We start from the raw sequence: 19,070 nt of genomic DNA on the forward strand, positions 1-19,070 counted from the left end.
GCATGTCTGTGACTTGACTTTTTTCTTTCAGCAAATAGGCCACACAATATCTAGAGAAATCATCCAAGAATATTAGCACAAATCTGTTATTTCCCAATGATGGGATATTAAACGGTCCACATAAGTCACTGTGTATTAAGTCCAGCACTTTATTACTCCTATTTCCTGTGTATGCAGGAAATGAGGGTCTTACACCTTTTTGAGTAACACAGTCTATGCATTTCTCCATTTTACCAGCATCTGCACTTATCTGAATGCCGGTGGCCAGTTGCTTACTGTAAAGATCCTGGATCACCTTAGAATCACGATGTCCCAGGCGGCGGTGCCAGATTTCCAGACTACATTTACCATCATTCTTCCTTACTTGCGCCATATGTGAGGCTTCACCTGAAATGTTCAGCTTATAAACATCATTATGCATAAAAGCTTCAGCATACACTTCATCATTTTTAGAGATTGTGCACTTACTGTTTTCAAAATGAATCGCAAATCCCTTCTTATCTAATGTAGATACACTAAGCATATTGCAAACTGCTTGGGGAATATACAAGACATCACTTACAGGAATTTCTTTAACTTCATTAGACACTTTGCATTTTAAGAATCCAATACCTTTTGCTTGGATCTTAGCAGTCCCTGCGTTTGCAGTTTTAAGAATACCTTCCTCTGGACACATTTCCTGAAAGAAATCCTTACAATTGGTTAAATGGCATGTGCTCCCCGAATCCAAAATCCAAGTACTTTCATTTGAATTATTATTTACCATAGTCAAAGATTTTTCTGCCATTAGAAAGCCCTTGTGTTTATCTTTGTCCTTCATACATTTCCTGGTTTGAAAATTCTTTAGTTCCATTGGCTTAGGTGAGCTAGAGGGAGTGTTTTGTGTTTCCTTACACCATTTAGATACATGTCCCTCCTTTCCACATGAGTAGCAAATCAGCTTGCCCTTGGGTGGAGTTTTCCCATAGCTCCGCCTTCCTCTGTTCTTTGCCAAGAAATTTGTTTCATTTCTCTCTGACTTGCTTTGAGAACACATCTCCTCAGAATCATTTATTATGCATTCCTGCCTTAGTTTTGATGTTGTCTGTTCAAAAGATTGCCCTTCAATGGCCTCATTTACAGACCTAAAAACATCAAACTTCTTTGATAGTGAGGTAAAAAGAAATGCTCTTTTCAATGCATCACACATGGGAATTCCAGAAAGTTCTAACTTTTGAAATGAAGACATAAGATGCATAATGTGATCATTACATTTACTTTTATCCCTTAATTTGGTTTCATTCATCTCTGCCAGCCAAATTGGTTGCTGCTTTGCATATGTAGTTGCATACATAGTTCTCAGTTTATATAAAATGTTCTTTGGTGTATCTTTTCCCTCCACTAATATGGCTTGTTTCTCTGAGAGAGCTTCCAAAAGCATGCACTTCACATAATAGTTTGCATTGTCCCATTCAGCCATATTTTCAGCTGTTCTGTCTTGGTCTAAGCATATATTTAATCTTTTTGCTCGAAGGAGACATATGAATCTTAGTTCCCACTGCTGATAATTAAACTCAGTTAATTTAGGCACCTTGAGAGAATAGAAAAATGGTGAATTTCTTCCCTCAGCCATTTTCTTAGCCTTCTGTCTGCTGTGTGGGGGGAGAGAGAGACAGACTGAATCTTTCCTTTAAAACTTAAGAGAAAAATGTGGCCTTTTTTTTCTGCCTGGTAATATTTCTCTTCTTTTTCAATTCCTGGCCCTGGGCCCATAACCCTTTTGTTGGATTATTTGTAGTAAATAATTAGCAGATTTTAGTACACACAGCTTCAGCTTTAGAAATGTTAATTTCTTTCTTCATCTCTCTCTCATTCACCCCTGAATAATTCACTGCTGAGTCACTTTAAAGTTGAAGTAACAAAACATCTGTTTACTCACAGTTTGCAGTTAGATTATAATCAGACAGGCTTATATATACATATTACTATACATTTGTATTATCAGCTCCTTCCATGTGCTTAGATGGTAATGGATGCTCACACCACCATAGATCCTCTCAGGTTAGGAGAGATCATGAGCTCCATGTGCTCCATGTGCTGCATCTGCTGTGTCTAACCCCCACAGGAAGTTGCATAGCTGTGTGACCTCTCTAAGTAATTCACATCAGAGGTCACAGAGTAATCACAGAGAAATAATAGGTGACAGGCAATGCATGTAAAATACAATTACATTCCAACATCTGTCTGCGTCCAGCCCGAAAGGAAATGACATCAGAGGAAGGCGGGACGCAGACAGAGAGGGCAGGGAAGCCAAGCGGATGGAGAGGAGCGCGTGCCTGCTTGTTTTTTTTTTAAAACTACTGGCGCGGCGGCGCCTCATCGTCATTTGGGGGGCATTGACCCCTCTCGCCCCCCCCAGTCTACGCCCATGCCGAACACACCCTCTGGCCAGTCACTCCCCAAACAGTACAGGGAACACAGAGACAAACGGAGGTCAGGCAATACAATATACACGTGGGAACAGTGAATGGAGAGGGATAGGGGGAGGGGAAGGGGAAGGGACTGATAGAGCAAGGAGGAGGAGTAGGGAAAGGTCAAAAGGTAAGACACAAAAGAGGCAGGTGAGGGTGACAATGTTCCAACTAGGGCAGACAGACGAACGTAACAGGTACTCCACACACTCAGCTTTCTCTGCAACCAACAATTCAGCTCTCCCAACACTGATCTCGCCACTCTCCAACTCCACACAATCGCTAATGGGTCTAAAGACGATTTCCCCCTTGCTCTGGTCACTTTTATTTCGGATCTAAGCAATGACGCCCATGTTGCCGCCCACCCAAAATCATTTCGCTATCCGTTATACGTTGTAGACGACCACCTCGTAACACCGCCCTTAACATGCCCCCGACACGCCCCTTATTTGGGCGTTTGTATCTGAGCGTACGAGCGAAACGGACGCACTGAAAGTTTTGTTTCCATTATACTGATTTAATCGTTTTTGTGAGATAAACGTCTCCCGATTTAGGTCGCACTATAGGCGTTTTTCTCTTTCCAAAATAAGCAGGATAGTGTACAACCCTTTACCCATAGTTTTAAACTGAAATTTTCTCTAGAAATAGGCATTTTTCCCATAGTTTTAAACTGAAACCTTTTCTAGCGATAGAAATTTAACAGTCAAAAACTCTTGTTCTAAAAGGCAGTTATTTTCTGTTCTTTGGTTACTGGAGAGGTATGCACGTCCAGTGACCTCAATTAGGTGTTAACTAAGGTGTGGGGAAGTAGAATATTTGCATAGGTTGCTGAGTTAGCTTCAAAGAGCCTGTTTTTAAAAGGCTCCTTAGATTCAAAACTATATAAAGAGGAACGGTCCCACTGAACTTTCTTTCTAAGAAGTTCTGAGAGAAAATGACATTTCTCTCGTAAATGAACACTATTTTTTTTCCTTACATTTGTACCCCATGCTTTCCCACTCATAGCAGGTTCAATGTGGCTTACATATTATATACAGGCACTTATTTGTACCTGGGGCAATGGAGAATTAAGTGACTTGTCCAGAGTCTGCCTGCAGTGGAAATCAAACCCAGTTCCCCAGGACCAAAGTCCACCACTCTAACCACTAGGCTACTCCTCTGCTTTGTGTTTTGGGAACTTAAAGATTGGGGTCTAAATGAGGAATTGTAGGTTAGTGATAGGCAGAATAAAAATAGAAAAAAAAGCAAATTTTATCAACTAATCTCTCTAGTCTTTTCCCCTTAGTTTAAAAACTTGAACTTTGTACCACAGCATTAACAGATAGCCTTTAGCAGGCAGTACAGGATCTAGTTTAGTATTAAAGGGGAATAAAAAGAGAGAGGGAAAAGCAAGCAGGACCTAGTTTAGCATTAAGGGGGGAATAAGAAGAGAGAGAAAAGCAAGCATTATTAACTAGTTGCCGTGGAGGGGCATAATCGAACGGAAACGCCTATCTCCATGGGCGTTTATCTCCGAGAACGAGTCCGTGAAGGGGCGGGCCAAACCGTATTTTCAAAAAAATGGATGTTTTTGAGCTGGGTGTTTGTTTTTTTTAGCGATAATGGAAACTAAAAACGCCTAGCTCAAAAACGTCCTAATCCGAGCCATTTGGTCGTGGGAGGGGCAAGGATTGGTAGTATACTGGCCCCCCTGATATGCCAGGACACCAACTGGGCACCCTAGGTCAGTGCGGTGGACTTCAGAAAAAGCTCTCACATGCATAGCTCCCTTACCACGGGTGCTGAGCTCCCAACCCCCCTCCCCCAAAACCCACTACCCACAAATGTACACTACCATAGCTCTTAGGGGTGAAGGGGCACCTACATGTGGGTACAGTGGGTTTTGGAGGCCTCCCATTTACCAGCACAAGTGTTACAGGTGGGGGAGGGGGGGGGATGGGCCTGGGGCCACCTGGCTGAAGTGCACTGCGGTACCCACTAAAAGTGCTCCAGGGACCTGCATACACGCAGGCCTCTAGGACTGGTTGCTGCTGTATAACATTGGCACACCAATTGACACCTGAAGACTAATCTCTCCGAAAACGTCCTTTATTGGAATAATTGCGTTTACTCACAGTTAACTGCAGATCAGAGGTTGTGCCTCACTGGCAACGAGTCTCCCTGGTACTGAGATGAGCAGTAGGTCAGAGCTGGCAGAATGCTGTACAATGCCCTCTTTCAGCCACATTCAAGGGAAGAACTAAGTTCTGTTACGTGGCTAACACGTGAAAGGGAACTAAAACTGGCTTACAAAAATGGCCACTACCGCATGGACTACAACAGGAAACACAACAGGGCACACTCTGACCCAGTAGGCAGGGGGAAAAGCACCATGGGAGAAGAGCCTACCAACTACCAACATCGTGAGACTGTAACACAAGCTAATGAAATCACGGAGCCCAATACCCTACACCCACCACAATGCAATGCTGATGTGACCTTGTACTGCACCCGAGAGCCACATCTGACCCAGGGAAAGGCTGTGAGAGGATCAGACACATTCTGCTGTCATGGAGGTGGGCACGGCATTTGAGGCTGGCATACAGGCTGGAAAAAAAGTTTTTAAAGTGGGGTTTTTTTGGTGGGAGGGCAGTTGGAGCACTTTTTTGGGACTTGTTCGTGAAAAAAAAGGGTCCAAAAAAAGTGACCCAAAATTGCGGTAAAAACGCCTTTTTTTTTTCGATTATCAGCTAAAGACGCCCATCTCTTCTTGGCTGATAACCATGCCCCCCAGTTCCACCTCCACCACGCCTCCGACACACCCCCGTCAACTTTATTCGTTTCTACGACGGAGTGCAGTTGGAAACGCCCAAAATCGGCTTTCAATTATACTGATTTGGGCGCCTTTGCGAGACAATCGTCTATCTCCCGATTTAGGTCGCACTATAGGCGTTTTTCTCCTTCAAAAATAAGCTGGATAGTGTACAACCCTTTCCCCATAATTTTAAACTGAAATTTTCTCTAGAAATAGGCATTTTCCCCATAGTTTTAAACTGAAAAAAGCAAATTTTATCAACTAATCTCTCTAGTCTTTTCCCCTTAGTTGTAAACCTTGAACTTTGTACCACAGCATTAACAGATAGCCTCTAGCAGGCACTGCAGGATCTAATTTAGTCTTCCCACCCACACTCCCAAACACCCGCCCACCCCTAGGACAACTCTTCATTTATAGTCAGTTCATGTAATTAGGATAACAAGCAGGGAGTGCACTTAGAGAGTTTCATTACCATCTAAGAAGGAAACACTAAATAAATCACACAATATAGCATATAAACTAAAAGTCATTTTTATATTAGGCTAATATCCTTAATACTTTAGCAAGTTTTAAATAATTGAAAAACTCAAAAATATTAAGATGGAATCAGCAGTCCAGCAGCGAGAGGGGTGCTATCCAGTCTTTTGCTTTGAGTGTCACATGTATGATTATCTCCTAGTTGGTGAGCGGTTATATATGTGTGCCCAATGCAAAGAGCTCCTAGCTCTCAGAGAACAGGTCCGTTCTCTTGAGGCTAGAGTAGCAGACTTGGTGGAGCTGAGGGAGACAGAGAGGTACATAGAGGAGACCTACAGGGATGTTGCAGAGAAGTCTCACCTCTAGTCTGGTAGCCCCTGTGCTACCTTGGAGGTGAAAGGTCTCCTAGAAGGAGAGCATCATCCTGGTGAAGTAGGAGGTACTCCTGTAGCCAGGACCTGCCCACCAGGGGATGTACTATCTTCTCGCACCGAGGATATGTCTCCAAGTGCTGCCCAGGAGAGAAGGGTTAGGACAGCTGTTGTTTGTAGTTGGTGATTCAATCATTAGGCATATAGATAGCTGGGTGGCTGGTGGACGTGAGGATCGCCTGGTAATTTGCCTGTCTGGTGCGAAGGTGGCAGACCTCACACGCCACCTAGATAGGATTTTAGATAGTGCTGGGGAGGAGCCGGCTGTCTTGGTACATGTGGGTACCAGTGACATAGGAAAATGTGGTTTTGGAAGCCAAATTTAGGCTCTTAGGTAGAAAGCTCAAATCCAGAACCTCTAGGGTTCCACGCGCAGGGCCAACAGACAGGCAGAGCTCCGGAGTCTCAATGCATGGATGAGACGATGGTGCAGGTAGGAGGGTTTTAGATTTGTTAGAAACTGGGCAACATTCTGGGGAAGGGGGAGCGTATTCCGAAAGTATGGGCTCCACCTTAACCAGGGTGGGACCAGGCTGCTGGCATCGGCATTTAAAAAGGAGATAGAGCAGCTTTTAAACTTGAAACAGGGGAAAGGCTGACAGTTGCTCAGAAGCACATGATTCGGGATAAGGTATCTTTCAAAGATATCACCAAAACAGGGAATATAGGGTATCCTGATAGTGAGGTTGCAAAAGAGACCGTAGTAGATCAGGTGTCCTTACATAAAAATCAAAATCAAACAAAAGATTGCAAATTAATACTGTCAAGTACTGAGCATGATGAAATAGGAACAACAAACATAGTTTGAAATGTCTATAAGCGAATGCCAGGAGCCTAAGAAATAAGATGGGAGAGTTAGAATATATTGCACTAAATGAAACATTAGATAAAATAGGCATCTCTGAGACCTGGTGGAAGGAGGATAACCAGTGGGACACTGTCATACTGTGGTACAAATTATATCATAGTGATAGGGTGGATCGAATTGGTGGAGGGGTAGCATTGTTAATTAAGGAGAGCCTTAAATCAAATAGATTGAAAATTCTGCAAGAAACAAAAACACTTCTTGGAATCACTGTGGATTGAGTAAAGGGGAAAAGGATAGTGATAGGAGTGTACTACCGTCCACCTGGCCAGGATGAACAGACGGATGCAGAAATGTTAAAGGAAATTAGGGAAGCAAACAAACTGGGCAACACAATAATAACGGGTGATTTCAGTTACCCCGATATTGACTGGGTAAATGTAACATCAGGGCACGCTAGTGAGGTAAAACTCCTTGACGAAATCAAGGACTGCTTTAAGGAGCAGCTGGTACAGGAGCCAACAAGAGAAGGAAAAATTCTAGACCTAGTCCTTAGTGGAGTGCATGATCTGGTGCGGGAGGTAATGGTGCTGGGGCCGCTTGATAACAGTGATCATAATATGATCTGATTTGATATTAGCTTTGAGGTAAGTATACATAGGAAATCCAATATATTAGTGTTTAACTTTAAAAAAGGAGACTATGATAAAATGAGAAGAACGGTGAAAAAAAAACTTAGAGGAGCAGCTGCGAGGGTACAAACGTAGTGGTGAACTGGATTAGGAACTGGTTGACGGACAGACACCAGAGGGTGGTGGTAAATGGAATTCGCTCGGAGGACGGAAAGGTGAGTAGTGGAGTGCCTCAGGGATCGGTGCTAGGACCGATTCTGTTCAATATATTTGTGAGTGATATTGCTGAAGGGTTAGAAGGTAAAGTTTGCCTTTTTGCGGATGATATTAAGATTTGTAACAGAGTGGACACCCGGGAAGGAGTGGAAAACATGAAAAAGGATCTGAGGAAGCTAGAAGAATGGTCTAAGGCTTTGCAATTAAAATTCAATGCGAAGAAAAGCAAAGTGATGCACTTAGGGAGTAGAAATCCACGGGAGACGTATGTGTTAGGCGGGGAGAGTCTGATAGGTACCGACAGGGAGAGGGATCTTGGGGTGATAGTATCTGAGGATCTGAAGGCGACGAAACAGTGTGACAAGGCGGTGGCCGTAAGTAGAAGGCTGCTAGGCTGTATAGAAAGGGGAGTGACCAGTAGAAGAAAAGAGGTTTTAATGCCTTTGTATAAGTCGTTGGTGAGGCCTCACCTGGAGTATTGTGTTCAGTTCTGGAGGCCGTATCTTGCTAGGGATGTAAAAAGAATTGAAGCGGTGCAAAGAAAAGCTACGAGAATGGTACGGGATTTGTGTTACAAGACGTATGAGGAGAGACTTGCTGACCTGAACATGTATACCCTGGAGGAAAGGAGAAACGGGTGATATGATACAGACGTTCAAATATCTGAAAGGTATTAATCCGCTAACGAACCTTTTCCGTAGATGGGAAAGCGGTAGAACTAGAGAACACGATACGAGATTGAAGGGGGGCAGACTCAAGAAAAATGTCAGGAAGTATTTTTTCACGGAGAGAGTGGTGGATGCTTGGAATGCTGTCCCTTGGGAGGTGGTGGAGAGGAAAACGGTAACGGAATTCAAACATGCGTGGGATAAACATAAAGGAATCCTGTTCCGAAGGAATGGATCCTCAGAAGCTTAGCTGAGATTAGGTGGCTGAGCCGGTGGTGGGAGGTGGGGCTGGTGGTTGGGAGGCGAGGATAGTGCTGGGCAGACTTATACAGTCTGTCCCAGAGCCGGTGGTTGGGAGGCAGGGATAGTGCTGGGCAGACTTATTCGGTCTGTGCCCTGAAAATGATAGACACAAATCAAGGTAAGGTATACACAAAAAGTAGCACATATGAGTTTATCTTGTTGGGCAGACTGGATGGACCATGCAGGTCTTTTTCTGCCGTCATCTACTATGTTACTATGTAACAAAAATAAAATTGTGAAAAATTACAAGAGGACCTTTTGAGACTGGGCGTCTAAATGGCAGATGATGTTTAATGTGAGCAAGTCCAACTGCAAAGTGATGCATATGGGAAAGAGGAACCCGAATTATAGCTACATCATGCAAAGTTCCACGTTAGGAATCACAGTCCAATAAAGGGATCAAGGTGTCGTCATTGATGATACGTTGAAACCTTCTGCTCAGTGTGCTACTGCAGCTAAGAAAGCATATAGAATGTTAGGTGTTATTAGGAATGGAATGTAAAACTAAAATGAGGACGTTATAATGCTTTTGTGTCGCTCCATGGTGCGACTGCACCTCCAATATTGTGTTCAATTCTGGTCACCGCATCTCAAAAAAGATATAGTAGAATTAGAAAATGGTAAGAGAATGGCAACGAAAATGATAAAGGGGATGGGACTACTTCCCTATGAGGAAAGACTAAAGCGGCTAGGGCTCTTCAGCTTGGAGAAAAGGTGGCTGAGGGGAGATATGATAGAGGTCTATAAAATAATGAGTGGAGTTGAACGGGTAGATGTGAAGCGTCTGTTTATGTTTTCTTAAAATACTAGGACTAGGGGGCATGCGATGAAGCTACAAAGTAGTAAATTTTGAATGAATCGGAGAAAAGTTTTGTTCGCTCAACGTGTAATTAAACTCTGGATTTCATTGCCAGAGAATGTGGTAAAGGCGGTTAGCTTAGCAGAATTTAAAAAAGGTTTGGATGGCTTCCTAAAGGAAAAAGCCATAGACCTTTATTAAATTGGACTTGGGGAAAATCCACTATTTCTGGGATAAGCAGTATAAAATGTTTGGTACTTTTTTGGGATCTTGCCAGGTATTTGTGACCTGGATTGGCCTCTGTTGGAAACAGAATGTTGGGCTTGATGGACCTTTGGTCTGTCCCAGTATGGCAATACTTTACTTATGTACTTATGATACTGGGCTAGATGGACCATTGGTCTGACCCAGTATGGTTATTCTTATGTTCTTAACTGACTGATTGCCAGTTCTCCAATTACAGCAGCTGTCTATGAATTGCAGTGATTTGTGTTTGCCTACAGTGTGCTGCTTTTCTTTCTGCCCCTTTGCATTTTGTGATGCCTAGGTAAAGTTTTGACATAACCCTCTGATTTCCTTTTGAAGATCATTTGTAAACCTTCTCACGTTATCGTGGACTGTATTTAAGTATTTCTTTTTCCTAGTTAAATTAGCTGTTCAGCTTAATTTTTCTTAATTGTTCTTTTTTTCTGTATTTCCTTCTAAGTGGTTTTAACATTGGAATGTATTATGTCAATTTCAATAAATATAAAATAAAATAACAAAAGAAAATCTGAGGTTCCACATAGTAAATAGCATAGGTATACTTTTCACTAATGCAGACATTTAAAACATTTACCCCAGAGTTCATCTTGATATCAAGCTCAATTTTGTAGAGCTCAATAGACTTCCTTTTCAAACTGTCACAGATATTTTATATGATCAACAGAGATGAAAGTCTTGCCATAAGAAATGTAATCCACAAGGAAAATTTTACAAAGAGGGAAAGGCCATTTTAATGACATACTGTTAACAGACTTCCTAAAGCAGTCAACAGAGAGGCCTTTTTCATAAAGCTGCTTGGAAAGTCTTTCACCTGGCAGCTTCAAATGCTTCTGTTATAAGATATTCTAATGAGGACAGTGAGAAAATGTGAGAACCACAGGACAGTCACAGAGATATCTTTGAAGGGTGATACCACAGAATATATTTAAGATTCTGTAAGATGTAGTTTTATTTCATTTCACTGGGAGTAGAGAGCACATACAGTAGTTATTGAATCATTGCATCACTACTAAATGTTTACAGGCACTCTTGCACACTGTATTTTGTGGGCTATAGACCTGATTTGCTAAGATTTTTCTTCCATGTGGAAAACCTTTAGTATATCAGGCCCTATCTGATGTTAGACTTGTTGAATCATCGCTTGCCATGCTCGGGCCGGCTCTTACACCTGTACAGCACGATTTACAGAGCCCCGCTGCTGATTTGCGCTTGCCACACTTGGAACAGCGCTTTACATTTTCTGCAGCCATCGCCGAAAATGGCGGGAAAATTCAAAATGGCGGTTTCGTGCCAAAAACGCCCCGATCGCGGGCCCACCCCGGAGGAGTTAGAAAACACTCTTACCTCACCGGACCGAGTATCACAGGTCCGGTCCCATAGAAGAATCAAAGGAAAACCTCTGTTCCATCTTTTTTTTTAACACTGTGAGGAAAGCAGAGGTAATAAGAACTCAGGAGGCTCAGATGAGCCCAATCGTGACCATCTCCTTGTGTTTCTTCTGCTGCCCGCCGTCTCCGTCGTCATTTTTACTGCCCTGAAGAGTTCTGCCTCAGCATCGGCGATTCAATCACAGTCAGCCTTCTGCCAGCGTCGGGGCTTTCTCTTCAGGCTCGTCTCACTCCGAGACCTACCTTTGCGGAAAAGAGGAAGTTGCATTAGAGTAGGCCGGAGTCCAGGACGTGCCTGAGGAGAAGCTCCGACGCTGGCAGAAGGCTGACTCTGAATCGCCGGTGCTGAGGGAGAACTCTTCAGGGTAGTAAAAATGATGACGGGAGACAGCAGGCAGCAGAAGAAACAGGGAGAAAGATGCAAGACTCCGGGGGGAGAGCTGCCCAAGGAGGTTTAATAAACGAGTGGAAGTGAGACTTTCTAGCCCAGTAAGTAAGCAAGGAAGCCAATTTGGTTAATGTGTTTCCCCCGCATAGACGTCATTGTCACTGCCTTCTCCCCAAACAAAACAAGCAAACTTATGAGCTAATGCATCCACGTTGTCGTTCCTTATTGTTGATCCGTAACAAGGCTAAAGCTGTTTCTGTTAATAGGCAATGCCTTAAAAGCTGGAGGAGAAAGGAAATAAAACGGCTTAAAAAATTATTGCAGCTGGTAGAAAAAGCAATTATAAACTCTGTAGTTTGTGCTCATTTTTCTTCACTGTTCTTCTATACAATACATATGACCAAGATTTAAGTGAGGATATCCTGTTTCCTGATGAGTCTTAACTGTTGCTGTACTCTGCCTTGGGAAGCTGGTGTTATAAAGATAAGAGAATATATTGAAATTAAATGGAAGTAGAATTAAACTCACCTTTCATTGGGGCACATGGATGCACATTTTAACGTCATCTCATTTGTAGGAATTTACATTTTAGATACACAACTGGATTATTCTGTTTTTAGGCATGTTTCAGGGACAAGTGGTTTTATAGGTCAAAATAAAAATAAATAATTTTTTTAATGCAGATCTCTTTTGTTTAAACATAACTAAATGGGCTATAAGCCCCTAATGGTGTATTAGGTTCTGCCCAGTGTATATTTATGGTACAGTAAGGTTCTGAGTGTGTTTTTGCACAAAGATGTGCATAGTGTTTTGCAGTTGAGCGATTGTGGTTAGTATATGCTTTGAGCAACCCTTTATTCTTTGACATGTGATACATATCTAATATCTAAATTTAATAAAAGGTATTGTGATTTTTATTTTTATTTATTTTTTTCTGTGCATTATCAGACAATTATGGATTTAAGCTCCACCCCTGGCCCCACCCCTAACCCCGCACCCTTTAGCCTCCCCAAACAGTTGGGCCACCGACCGCCTATGACTACTGTACTGAAGAACTTTAAGTATGCCATAGATTTTGTGAAGTTTTGTAAAGAATAATGAGAATATGATTCACTTCTAGATAAACCTTAGTTGGTTTTTCACACTATAGTTTATGTATAGTGTATTCTATATGCAGCGCCTTACACTTATAGAATACGCTTATGTAAATTTCTATAGTGCACAGTATTTTTAGGTGCCAGATATAAAATTTAGCCCATAGTAGCTTAGAGTTCAATAGCAACCAAAAACTGGTCTGCTTCCAAGATCTCAGAAGAGTCATAGTGTGAACAGAGTTTGCAAGGTAAAATAACCTTTTCCTACCTCATGGCTACCCCTCTGGTACTTTTTGTGGGAGTACTCTGTAGATCTGCTTCTTTCTGCTCTGGGCCTCCCTGTCTTTTTCTAGCCCTGGGGTTTTATTTCCCCTGGCTGAACCATGTCCTCCTGGCTGAGCTTTCCAGGCCTATACCTCTTAAGCTGGCTTTGGGGTGTGTGTGCTTAAGTGGGGCTGGTATCTTCCTATATATCCCCTTGCACTTCAACCCCCCCCCCCAGAACCCACCTCCTCTGATCCTTTTTTGCACCCCCCAGTGCTCACTGGGTGACTCCTTGCTGGGTAGTGGGTAAAAAAGTAGTGATCCTCGGGTGCTTCTGCCCTGGCAGCCCCTTCAATCAAAATAGCATCTTCACCTCAATAATGGTAATACTGATAAGGAGTCAGGCTGCTAAATAAATAAATAATATAGCTCACCAGCTTATCCAGTTTATATTTAAGATTATCCTAATATTATGATGCTCATGTTTTTATTATACTGTTTTCTTGTATTTGTTACCTTCTTAATGCCCTTTGTTAGAAAGGCAGTTTAAAATCTGAGCAAATAAACAAATAAACCAATAGAAAAAAAATGACAATGGGAATGTAAAGAAAGAGATTATAATTAAGATGGGGCTAACCACAAATCATGTTGTGATAAGTTCTGATAGCAGGATAAAAAGTATATCTCTGATTACCCTTTCCAGTTTTATTTGTTTTTGTTTTGTTTTTTGCTGTTCTTTTAGTTTGCCACTTAAATCAGACCCATGAATTTACTTTGAGATAAAATAAAATGATTTTTATGACAAGAATGCATTGGATTGAGAATTAAAATATTGAATATCATAGATTCATCTGAGGACAGAAAGGCACATTAAACCCAGTCAAATAAACCCCAGTTGAATATGCTCTGGAAATTATGGTAATGAACTGTGACATCAAGCCGTGCACAGGCCCCGCATTCCAGGAATAAGTTGGGGAAAAAGGGACACACATGCACATACACACACACACACACACACACAAAAGCAGAGACAGGACTTCATCCTGCACAGCTCTCTCCTGAGCCCTCATCGCTGTCCCAGTCTCCTCGGGCTCCTGAACAAAAACCAGCTCTTTCAGCAATGTGTGCCCGATAAGGACCAGTCCTTTTCATCCTCTTTCCATAGGGCAGTCTACAAGGGCAAATTGGAGCCTGCATTCATCAAGGATGGAACCTCATTTACACAACAAAGTCCTGGTTTCTCTTTTCCTCTTCTCTTGTCTCTGGATGATGCCAGGTGAGTTTGCTTGTGTCTGGGGAGACTGCAGCATGCACAACTCCTCTCCTAAGATAAACTCTTTAAGTCTCCCCATTACATTTTTGCTTCTGTTTGACTGTATAATAGCTTATTGTGCATGCTGGCAAAGAAAAGAGAGAAAATGCTTAAATGTAAAAGTTCTCTTTGAAAATATATCTCCTTGCCAGCAATAATATAATGTTGCCACCAATCAACTCTAAGGAAAACTGAAACAACAAGAACAAAAAAAAAAGGACATGAATGGTGTTACTTGTCTCTGGCTCCAGTGGCATGTGTCGGCATGAGAACTGGAATTTCTAATCTGGGTTGGAAGAGCCATTAGCAAATGGAGCCTTTATTAATAACAATTAATAGCTTATTCATTATGTTTGTAGCTTCACCTTCATGGAGTACAGAAAACACCTCTTCTCCCAATAGTGAACATTTGGATAGGTAAGTGTTTGAGATTGCCTTTTAATATAGTCGCTGGTTTCAGAAAGCATTGTTTGAGCATAATTTTCACTAGTTCAGTGATTCTCTGTTTTGTCTCTATACCATGTTCACAGTTTTTCAGATTTCAAGTTATTGACCTCTGTAATGGAGCTCTGGCTTGGATGAAATGCTCACATGAAAGATTTTACTAAAGATGTTTTGCATTATGCAATAGGCATCCAAAAGTTTCCAGGACATGGTATTTTGATCTCAGGCATAACATTCCAGTATGTGATTCATTTTCTATTTTGGTTTTAAATCAGTGAAACAATCAAACCATTGTGTCTATGTAAAAGGTCGGCTGTGAAAAAAGATTTTTAATAAATGAAGCAGAGTAAAGCTAAAACAGAAATAAAACGCAGATGTTAGGATGGTTACATTAAATATGCAGAAAGACAAATGATGAGGATTGACACAGTGGCTTTCTTACTCTTAAACTCATTTCTTTGTTTGCAGCATAGAATGTGTTATGCATGAGCAATAAAGGTGCAGATTACCTTTACAGAACAAACCAAGCCTTGTTCTTTTCTTCCTAGGTACAGCACTGGAAGACTTCAGAAAGAAGATACCACTGCCCAAGGAAATCAGGTAGCGATGTAGAAACACTAATTTTAGACACAGTCAGCACTATTTTAGATAGAACATAGAAATAGGAATTGAGATGTCCAGGTCAGGATGTTTACAGTTCCAGTAATATTGTAGAAAAAGGAACCTTATAGGAATTGAGATGTAAACTGATTACCCTCCCTTTTCTTCTTTTCCTTCTCCTTTCTTTCCTATTTTTACATTGTAGTTCCACTTTATTCCCTTTCTATCATGTTTGTCTTTGTTAGTCTTTTCCTCCCCCCTTCCTTTTAAAAAAAATGTATGCCACCCAGATGGTTGTCCTGTTGGGCGGGATAGTAAATTTTCAATAAACTTGAAACTTGAAGCTTGACATCCAGGTCAGGATGTATGTAGTTCCAGTAGTATTGTAGAAAAAGGAGCCTTATATGAATTGAGATATTCAGATCAGGATGTATACAGTTCCAGTAGATTGTACAAAAAGGAGCCTTATAGGAATTGAGACATCCAGGTAAGGATGTATACAGTTCCAGTAGTATTTTAGAAAAAGGAGCCTTTTCTAAAGTGCATGCAGGAATGAAAGTACGTGCGGCAATTACATGCAGTGGGAGCAACCATTTTACAGTGGTCAATATTTAAATCATCAATGGAAGCAACTAGGCAACATACATGTCTAAATATTGGTAATTAAACATATAGGGATCCTTTAACCAAATGGCAGTAAAAGGGGCCCTGCAGTGGTGTCGGTGTGTGGGTTTGCCATGCACCGAGGCCCCCTTTTACCACCGCCGATAAAAGGCATTTTTCTTTTAAGGAAGGAAATTGCTGTGTGATAAGTGAAATACTTGCCGAGTGGCCATTTCCTGGGGGAACCCTTACAACCTCCATGCTGGCTTTACCCCTACCACCCTTTTGTAAAAGGGCCCCATTGGTTGGTACTTCAGAACCCAGATGAGTAATAGACATTCATGTGTGCCATTTTGGAAATCTTCAATTGTATATGCTCACAATCATTCAATACAACTGATTTTAGGGAGATTAAGAGGGTGATCTCCCCTAATCCCCCCTATAGAGTACCGCTCAAAATGAGCATTTTATGAAACCTATATGTACCCAGGAGCAGCAGTAAATCCCAATGCTGATCACAGTGATCATAAACATGCATGTGTAAATGTCTATATGCGAATGCCAGAAGCCTAAGAAATAAGATGGGAGAGTTAGAATATATTGCACTAAATTAAAAATTAGATATAATAGACATCTCTGAGACCTGATGAAAGGAGGATAACCAGGGCACAAATTATATCGTAGTGACAGGGTGGATTGAAATGGTGCAGGAGTGGCCTAGTGGTTAGAGCAATCCAGAGGTGGCCGGTTTAAATCCCACTGCTGCTCCTTGTGATCTTGGGCAAGTCACTTAACCCTCCATTGCCTTAGGTACAAACTTAGATTGTGAGCCCTCCTGGGACAGAGAAATCTCCAGTGTACCTGAATCTAACTCACCTTGAGCTACTACTGGAAAAGGTATGAGCAAAATCTAAAACAAATTAAAAAAATTCTATGGATAAGGAGAGCCTTGAATCAAATAGATTGAAAATTCTGCAGGAAACAAAACACATTTTGGAATCTCTATGGAAATTCCATGTGTAAAGGGGAAAAGGATAGTGATAGGAGTGTACTACTGTCCGCCTGGCCAGGATGAACAAACGGATGCAGAAATGTTAAAGGAAATTAAGGACACAAACTGGGCAACACAATGATAATGGGTGATTTCAATTACCTCGATATTGACTGGGTAAATGTAACATCAGGGCGTGCTAGGGAGGTAAAATTCTTTGACGAAATCAAGATCTGCTTTATGGAACAGCTGGTACAGGAGCCGACAAGAGAAGGAAAAATTCTAGACCTAGAATTTGGTGCGGGAGGTAATGGTGCTGGGGCCGCTTGATATCAGTGATCGTAATATGATCAGATTTGATATTAGCTTTGAAGTAAGTATACACAGGAAATCCAAAACGTTAGCGTTTAACTTTAAAAAATGAGACTATGATAAAATGAGAAGAACGGTGAAAAAAAAACTTAGAGGAGCAGCTGCAAGGGTCAAAAATTTACATCAGGTGTGGATGCTATTCAAAAACACCACCCTGGAAGCCCAGGCCAAATATATTCCACATATTAAAAAAGGAGACCGTGAGACCAGCCAGCAGGGTTAAAAAGTGAGGTGAACGAAGCTATTAGATCTAAAAGAAAATCCTTCAGAAAATGGAAGAAGGAACCGACTGATAATAATAAGAAACAGCATAAGGAATGTCAAGTCAAATGCAAAGCACTGATAAGGAAGACAAAGAGTGACTTTGAAAAAAAGATTGTGTTGGAGGCAAAAATCAGGAAGCCAGCAAAAGAATCGGTTAGACCACTTGGTGACCGAGGGGTAAAAGGGGCAATTAGGGAAGACAAAGCCATAGCGGAGAGATTAAATGAATTCTTTACTTCAGTCTTCAAAGAGGAAGATTTGGGAGAGATACCGGTGCCAGAAATGGTATTCAAAGCTGACGAGTCGGAGAAACTGAATGAAATCTCTATAAACCTAGAGGATGTAATGGGGCAGTTCTACAAATTGAAGAGTAGCAAATCTCCTGAACTGGTATTCACTCCAGCGTACTGAAAAATGAACTTGCAGAACTATTGCTAGTAATATTAGGAAAGGTATGGAAAACAGGTGTGAGGATGTTATAATGCTGTTATATCGCTCCATGGTGCGACCTAACCTTGAGTATTGTGTTCAATTCTGGTTGCCGCATCTCAAGAAAGATATAGTAGAATTGGAAAAGGTGCAGCGAAGGGCGACTAAAATGATAGTGGGGATGGGACGACTTCCCTATGAAGAAAGATTAAGGAGGCTAGGGCTTTTCAGCTTGGAGAAGAGACGGCTGAGGGGAGACATGATAGAGGTATATAAAATAATGAGTGGAGTGGAACAGGTGGATGTGAAGCGTCTGTTCACGCTTTCCAAAAATACTAGGACTAGGGGGCATGCGATGAAACTACAGTGTAGTCAATTTAAAACAAATCGGAGAAAACATTTCTTCACCCAACGCATAATTAAACTCTGGAATTCGTTGCCGGAGAACGTGGTGAAGGTGGTTAGCTTGGCAGAGTTTAAAAATGGGTTAGACGGTTTCCTAAAGAACAAGTCCATAAACCACTACTAAATGGACTTGGGAAAAATCCACAATTCCAGGAATAACATGTATAGAATGTTTGTACGTTTGGGAAGCTTGCCAGGTGCCCTTGGCCTGGATTGGTCGCTGTCATGGACGGGATGCTGAGCTCAATGGACCCTTGGTCTTTTTCCAGTGTGGCATTACTTATGTACTTATATGTAATTTATCCTTCAAATCGAGCATGGTACCGGAAGATTGGAGGGTGGCCAATGTAACGCCATTTTTAAAAAAGGTTCCAGAGGAGATCTGGGAATTTATAGACCAGTGAGCCTGACGTCGGTGCCTGGCAAAATGGTAGAGACTATTATAAAGAGCAAAATTACAGAGCATATTCTAAAGCATGGATTAATGGGACAAAGCCAATATGGATTTAGTGAAGGGAAATGTTGTCTCACCAATCTATTACATTTCTATGATGGGGTGAACAAATATGCAAATAAAGGTGAGCCAGTTTTTTGTTTGTTACATTTGTACCCCACGCTTTCCCACTCATGGCAGGCTCAATGCAGCTTACATGGGGTAATGGAGGATTAAGTGACTT

General features: G+C 41.7%; 1 protein-coding gene across 1 annotated transcript in view; it reads left to right on the forward strand.

The window, feature by feature from the left end:
• Positions 1-19,070, forward strand: part of OTOG (otogelin) — a 706,015-nt gene that overhangs the window by 40,836 nt on the left and 646,109 nt on the right. The window contains 2 exon segments of the mRNA XM_030202446.1: positions 14,139-14,249; positions 15,278-15,329. Coding sequence (XP_030058306.1) covers positions 14,139-14,249; positions 15,278-15,329 — 163 coding nt within the window.

Source organism: Microcaecilia unicolor, chromosome 4 (genome assembly GCF_901765095.1).
Source record: "Microcaecilia unicolor chromosome 4, aMicUni1.1, whole genome shotgun sequence".
Lineage (NCBI taxonomy): Eukaryota > Metazoa > Chordata > Amphibia > Gymnophiona > Siphonopidae > Microcaecilia > Microcaecilia unicolor.